Source organism: Vespa velutina, chromosome 12 (genome assembly GCF_912470025.1).
Source record: "Vespa velutina chromosome 12, iVesVel2.1, whole genome shotgun sequence".
Lineage (NCBI taxonomy): Eukaryota > Metazoa > Arthropoda > Insecta > Hymenoptera > Vespidae > Vespa > Vespa velutina.
Window position 1 is genome coordinate 3,227,743 of NC_062199.1, and position 7,500 is coordinate 3,235,242.

Genomic DNA, 7,500 nt, shown 5'->3' on the forward strand with positions numbered 1-7,500 from the left:
TCATATATTTTGCTATAGTAACAATTGAAAAGTATAAATTGTAGTCTAGAATTTTTTTTTTCTTTTTTTTTTTTTTTCCTAATTAAAATCTTTCAACGATCTAGATAATTCTTTTTCTCTCGCAATATGTACGTTTATAAATATGGTCATTTTTTTTTTTTTTTTTTTTTTTTTTTTTTTTTTCTTTGACCTCACAATTTGTGTCTTCTTTGTTCAGGTTTTAGTATCGCCTGTATTGGCAGGCTTAGCAGTTGGAATTGGTGTACCCATTCTTTTGTTCTACGTCTACGGCGTGGTTCCGGTTTCTTTATGTCGTAGTGGTGGCTGTGGAGTATCCACTAATGGTACCGGCGTCCGATTCGATTTCGATGATGAAAACGAATTGATGGGTGCCTTGGGCGTTCGTAATGCTGGTGGTAAATATTTAATAATTAATATATATATATATATATATATTAATGAAAATGATTAAAAAAAGAAAGAAATAAATAAATAAAAAATAAAAGAAAATCAATGAAATATTTATACGTGTTACGGTTTAGACGCTGCCTCGATAGACGTAGCCAGTCATCGTGGTGGTAATCCTTCTATAGGAGAAGCATCATTATCATTGGGTAGCGGCAGCCAATTGGAAAAATTGGGCCGAGAAAATGATCGTGAGAGCGCGAGCAATGTTGCTCTAGCTGGTACCAGTCTAGCAGGAAGTATAGCTTCTAGCGTTCTTCCCGGTGGTCAGAGGTATCATATAATTAAATGATAATATTATTTCTTTTTAAATATTAATAATTAATTTTTTTTCTACATGTATATGTGTATATGTATATATGTATATATATATATTTTTTTTTTCAATTTTTTTTTTCTCTCTCTTTATAGATTGGAAGTCCAGGCAGATGTAACTTCAACGCAAAGATGTAGTTTATGCAGCGAAACAGCATCGGCTGCTACAAGCCTATCCGAAAAGTCTGTAAATGCTTCTATAGCTCTCGACGATGGAGCAGCATCGACTAGAGCATTATCAGGTTCTGTTCTTAACTTCAAGGTATATAATTATAATTGAATGATAAAGTAATCATTAGATTTGATTTATTATTTATTATATTTGATTTTTTTCGCATTGTTCTTGAATGATTGTATCGAACACGTTAGATGGACAGTAACTCGATTAGCGGTGGTAGAAGTACTGAGGGAGATCATACAGGAAATTCTAATACCGGAGGTCATATGGACTCAGCTGGGCAAGCAACTTCTTTGAGTTCTTTAGAGGAGGTAGTACCGGGTTTAGCTAAACGTACGCGTCGCAAACCTCCATTGGATCGGCAGCATAGCGATTCGAGCAATTGGACCGTATGTGGTGAAGATGGTGGATCTGAACGTGTACGGTTCGACGATCACGTTAGTTTTATTGAAGCGGATAGAGACCAAACCAGTACTGGAGCACAGTGCAATGCCAATAATAGGACTGGTGGTAGACGGAAACGAAATAAAGAGGTAGAACAGGATTTAGAAACTCAAAAGCTATCAAAGTACGTTTTATCATCGGTTTAATAATCATCGATAAGATTATTATTTTATTAATTAATTAGTTATAATATTATTCTTCATATTCGTAGGAATTCAAATAAAGAATTAAATAATGATACTTCGATCGAGGATCATCCATCCATAGAACGCATTAACGTTGCTACATTGAGAAATGTTTTCTTTCATAGTTCGACGGTATCTACGGATCGTGAAAAGAGATTATCGGTAATAGAAGAACCGATCCCCGTTGTATTACAAAATTCTGGAAGTAGTCATGCATTTGCTCCTTGCGACGAGGAACGTATTAGGAACGAAAGTTCACAGTCTTAAAGAGAATTAAAAAAAAAAAAAAAAAAAAAAAAAAAGGAAAAAAAAAAAAAGAAGAAAAAAAGAAAAAAAAGAAAGAAAAATAATGATAAGAAAAAAATAAAAAACAAGAAACGAAATAAAAATAATACAAAACAAAGGAAAAAAAAAGAGAAATAGAAAAATTAACAAAGAAGGAATAAAAAGAAGGAATAAAAAGGAAAAAAAAAACAAGATATATATTGAGAAAAAACGAAGACTGAGTACGAATGTAGCAATATACATACGTCTCTCGAAGTATCTGGATATATATACATATACATATATATATATACATATATATATATATATATATATATATATATATATATATATATATATATAGGATGCGTATTTACATATGCACCAATTTAGTGCATAATGTATGATAATAATACGCAAATTTAATCACGTAATTTGTACAGTCATGTACACAAAACGTATCACTATAATAATACTATACGCGTAATGCAGGGAGCAGGAAATGAGAAAGAAAGAAAGAAAGAAAGAAAGAAAGAAAGAAAGAAAAAATTAATAATCGATTTTTTGCAATAAATAGTACCATCTTCTCCCCCTCACCCCCTGTGCAGTTGTACACTATCGTACCTGCATGTGTTATGTATTTATATATATACGTCTGTGTATATACTTATAATTGCAATCCAGAGTTTAGAAATGATGAAAGTCATAATCTCATGTGGTATTTTTATTGTATGCCCATATATATCCCGGATCGAGTATAAGTTTTATACCTGACAAAAAAAAAAAAAAAAAAAACAAAAAAAAAATGAAAAACAAAACATTACGTATTTCGTTACTCGACGATTGAATTGATTATAAGGATTTATTACTTCAATTTTGTTGTAGCTTTATTTCTAATTCACGATTCAGAATAATTTCTCTTTTTGATTAAGAAAATAAGCAAGATTATGTATGTATATACGATCATCCAAAATGAGTTTTATATTAAAAATAGGATAAACTTTGCATTTTAGAGCTAAACTTTCCTTTCTTTTTTTCTCTATTTTTTTTTTTTTTTTTTTTTTTTTTTTTTTTACACATGTACCAGAAGATCTTTTTCATTAACGATCTGTGTTTATTTTCTTCGCTCATGTGTCTTTTTTCTTTTCTTTCTTGACTATGACATCACTTGGATTTTAATTTTGATCATTCCCATTTTACAGAATCTTTTGTGATCTGGTAATGATGAAAGTAACTCCATAATTTTTAATCTTAAGGAGGTATTGTAGATATGCCTTTATACATACATACACACACACACACACACACACACACACACACACATATATATATATATATACATATATATATATATATATATATACACATATATACATCATATTATATGCTATTCTTTAAAGGTATATTTATATATACATAGAATTATAAATTCTTTTATTAGTATTTTGCATTTTCTTTTATTATAGCTTTATCTCTTTCTTATATTATAACATCAGTGCGCAGTATAATCTCGTTTTGCTTTTTAATAGGATCAATATTTACGTGGATATTTCTTGCCTATAAATTTATACTTTAATTATATATATATATAAAACAGCAGAGAGTGATTTTAGATAAAAGAACAGAGGTATTGTGTATAAGGGGTAGTGTCTATTAATAATGAAATGATAAGTATTATATTATAAAAATGAAAGATATGCTTTATATAATATCATTTGATAATTATTCTCCGTATAGAAACATACATTTCCGAATGTATTTACAATAATTTAATACTGAATTTACTAATATTATTTCTATACCATTTACAGATTTTGGAAGTGCTGTGCCATAACTTCAAACTTTTCTCTCGTTCGCACGTATTTACTTTTCTTCTTTTCTTCTCTTTTATTTTCTTTTATATATAAAAATTTGACTTCTCGCAAATGTTTAAAAATAGAGGGAAAAAAAAAAAAAACGTTTAGAATATTAAAACGAGTGAAACTACCAGTTTGTTCCGATAAAGAAAATTTGAGTTACTATATACATTATGACTGAAATATCGATTAAGTATCACTAAAATATAACATTCAATTGTATTAATAATACACTTTTCACAATGGCCATTTAAAAGATTAAGAATTTGCATACCCTAATATCTGTATTTCATCATTAACATATAGCAGGACACTTGTCTTTTAGTCTCATATAAAATTATCATTCATAGCATGTATAATTCGATATTTGACACTCATATTTGTTAAAAATATTGAAAGATAATAATGTATGGACAAAAGTTATAAGACCTGGAAGTTTTACATAGTGCAAGCTCTAATATAATAAGATAATAGATAGCAAAATATGTGTAAAATTAAAGGTATACTGTGCAATGTAATTAAAGAATAATTTTAAAATACAATGAGTAATCAAAGTTTATTTTCAATTAATTTTCTTATGCGTTTAATTCATATGTTATAACGTAATATATATAAAATGAGTAAGGTACTATATAAAAAAAAAATTTTTTTTTCATAATAATAACATCTTACAATTTTAATTGTACAAGTATATTTTTTAATTTCATTGACTATAATGATCTGCTTAAAAATAATGGTGATTTTTTTAATAACTCATCTACCTTTAACTTAAATAATTCACTCTGAATAGGTTCGTTCAATTGACAAAGAGGATTCTTTACAACATATTCCAAATATACCTGAGAAAAATAATAGTGTATTTAATAAATATATTAGAGATTAAAATTTCATTCTTGATATATATATTTTAATTATATAATTATTTACCTCACGATACAATTGTTGCAACAATTCTCTTGCATTTTGTGTTGCATTGTCTGTATTTAAAACGAACTTTAAGCCAGATGGTGTTTCAAAATAATGTAGAGTATATTTACTTGTTTTATAATACAAAAATCCTTCCTTTGGATCCAACGGTGATATTTTACTTACAAAAGACTTTATAGAGAATAACATTCCATACATTAATTTTGCTTCCTAAAATTAAAATTAAAAAACATATAAATAAATATAAAAAAATCCTCTCATTAAAAATTATTCATTAAATATTATTTATTAATTTTAAAAGAAAAAATGATATATATATATTAAAATTTTTCATATATATATATATGAAAAGTTTTAACCTTATAATATTTTTCAATTAACCAAATAGACATATTTCAAAACATACCTCTTCTTTTGTAATTCCAGATTTATTTAGTCTATTCCATTCAGCGTAATATAGTAACAAGCCATTTCTTGAAAATATATACAAATTGTGAATTGTCATAATCGTATGTATCAAGATGCACCTAAGTGCAATCCTTTCTGTTTATCTATTATCTTTCTTTCTCTTTAAAAATTCGGTGCTTCCATCTCGTGTTCGAATGCATGCAATTATATTTCATTCTTCTATCGTACCTGAAATAGTCCAAAGGATGAATATACGTATTATCTACAGTAGTGAATTTCATTGATTAAAAAATGCCTATATCGTCGACAAGATGGCACCACGTGAAAAATACTTAAAACAGCTGATTTTCATTTTATCAATAATACAATTAATTATACAATTTTCTATATCAAATTCATTTAAATATACTTTTAAACGTAATATTCAAATACACGAAAGATTTAAAACTATTATTTGTTAAGATTATTCGTTACCGATAGTTCTTACACCTTTGAGATGCAACCCTTTCTTCATCAAAAGAACGATGTATCGATACGCGAGATGGCATTACTTAAACTTAAGTGTTTCCCGACAGCGAATTTAATTTCACTCGACATAAATTAAAGTAAAATACAATGGATAACTTTTACAAATCGAACACATAGATTTGGATAATAGAAAAAAAAAAAACCAAAAAAAAAAAAAAAGGAGAGATAAAAAAAATACGTAATTTAAAAATGTACAATTATTTGTTTCATGAGATATATAATATACAGATTTGTATAGTAAATATTTTATGTGTTCCGTGATGTAATAAAAATTTTAAGATACAATTAACAAACAATACAGATTTACGAAGCAAAAAAACGAATTATAGACCAACGTTAGATAGCTTTTTGTATCAGATTCTTTAATCATTGATCGTCCTAAAGTCGTATCCGTTAAGGGGAAACGAATCGTCAAAAGTAACGTCGTAGGAACGACGGTAAAACGGATAGCATTCCATTTCCAAGTACAGAGCATTCGCTCTGACGATTATCGTTTTCAAGCGCTTTTATTATCGTAGAGCAAAAGTTTCACGGTTCTATTAAATTCACTGTATCGTGTGTATGTGTCTCTCTCTCTCTCTCTCTCTCTCTCTCTCTCTCTCTCTCTCTTTTAGATCTAAAAGGAATAAAAAAAAAAAATAAAAAAAAAAAGAAGAAAAAAAAAAAGGAATAAAACCTCTAAGCTCACAAAGTTACTGAATCTTTAATGCTTGTTCCGCTGTACATTAATTACACATGCATAAACGATAAAAGAGAATAATATTTCTTCCTATCTCTTTCTCTCTCTCTCTCTCTCTCTCTCTCTCTCTCTCTCTCTATATCTTTTTTCTCTTTTTTTCTCATTTTTTTTTTTTTTTTTTTTCTTTTTATTTGTCTCCTTTAAAAATAAAAAACATATTTAACAAGAAGACTATTATTGTTGTTTGACAAAGTTATTTATATATATATATATATATATATATACTATATTGTTTCGCATGAACGAGAGTCCCTATTTCTTTAGAGCAACTACCTGTTACGTTAGAAATGCATGCAGTTGTCTCAATTGGTAACAGTATTTTGACGATCTAAGAGAAACGAAATCATTAGCATCGTGTTTACCTCTTAGTTCGTTGGTTCCTTGTTTATCTCATTTTAACTGTTTCAAGTATTTCCCATAGATTGGTAAACGGAAGAACTAACTTCGTACGCGTGACATAACATTTGCATATCGATCCGTAACCGTAAGATATTATCCTTAGTCATTTTATTTCTTTGGTATTTAATTTTAAAACGGAGGATTTTTCCAAGATTAACGTGATTTACAAATAATATTATTTCGAAAGATTTACAAATTGGTATTATTATCTTTTCAAACAGATTAATGTCTATTAATTTTATAACATGAAATTCATATGAGAATGGAATATATCTTTTTTTTTTTTTAAGATATATTTTCTAAGAAAAGAAAAAAAAAAAAAAAAAAAAAAAAAAAGAAAAAAAAATGTTATATTAAACGATGGTTATTGTTAGTCCAAGAAGGATACAATTTTTTTTTTTTTCGTTCTTTTTTTCTTTTTTTTTCTTTCTTTCTTTCTTTCTTTCTTTCTTTTTTTTTTTTTTTTTTTTTTAGATCAGGCATACCCTTTCTTATATTTTATATATATATATATATACGCATATTCATGTATGTACATGGATATCTGTTAATAAAAACACATCTGTGCTCGATATAGATTCTTCGAATGTAATTTGGAGAATTTATGTAGGTCAGAGATACCCTTGCACAGTAGGTATCGAAAACACACCTGTCTATTATTGATCGTCCAACCCAAATTCTGAGGATTTATGTAGGTCAGAAATACCCTTACATAGCACCTGTTAAAAGCACATCTGTTTGGTATGGAATACTTCAATGTAATTTTAAAAATTTATGTAGGTCAAAAAGAGA

The 7,500-nt window shown here is 27.6% G+C and overlaps 2 protein-coding genes across 5 annotated transcripts in view; one reads left to right on the forward strand and one right to left on the reverse strand.

Annotated features, from left to right (window-relative positions):
• Positions 1–4,273, forward strand: part of LOC124953219 (E3 ubiquitin-protein ligase RNF19A-like) — a 14,340-nt gene extending 10,067 nt beyond the window's left edge. For 2 of the 4 annotated variants that reach the window (XM_047504267.1, XM_047504265.1), the window contains exons 9-13: positions 218–416; positions 543–738; positions 877–1,042; positions 1,150–1,526; positions 1,614–1,889. In XM_047504267.1, the coding sequence (XP_047360223.1) occupies positions 218–416; positions 543–738; positions 877–1,042; positions 1,150–1,526; positions 1,614–1,854 (1,179 nt within the window). In that variant the 3' untranslated portion in view covers positions 1,855–1,889. Of the gene's footprint in view, positions 1–217; positions 417–542; positions 739–876; positions 1,043–1,149; positions 1,527–1,613; positions 1,890–3,662 lie in introns of those variants that run through there. The other 2 variants (XM_047504266.1, XM_047504269.1) reach the window with 2 other exon arrangements.
• LOC124953230 (trafficking protein particle complex subunit 1) lies at positions 3,311–5,275 on the reverse strand. The gene is made up of 3 exons (XM_047504310.1): positions 5,041–5,275; positions 4,635–4,844; positions 3,311–4,546 (listed from the first exon to the last, which is right to left on the reverse strand). Exons 1-3 carry the CDS (start codon positions 5,137–5,139, stop codon positions 4,418–4,420), a joined length of 438 nt encoding a protein of 145 aa, XP_047360266.1. The 5' UTR covers positions 5,140–5,275; the 3' UTR covers positions 3,311–4,417.
• Between the last annotated feature and the right edge of the window lie 2,225 nt (positions 5,276–7,500).

Bases quoted from the DNA above. Each gene is read 5' to 3' on its own strand.
- LOC124953230 (XM_047504310.1), bottom strand. From the start codon at position 5,139: ATGACAATTCACAATTTGTATATATTTTCAAGAAATGGCTTGTTACTA. The intron at 4,845-5,040 runs GTATGTTTTGAA...TTTTAATTTTAG, and splicing joins CTGGAATTACAAAAGAAGAG to GAAGCAAAATTAATGTATGG. The intron at 4,547-4,634 runs GTAAATAATTAT...TATTTTTCTCAG, and splicing joins TGCAACAATTGTATCGTGAG to GTATATTTGGAATATGTTGT.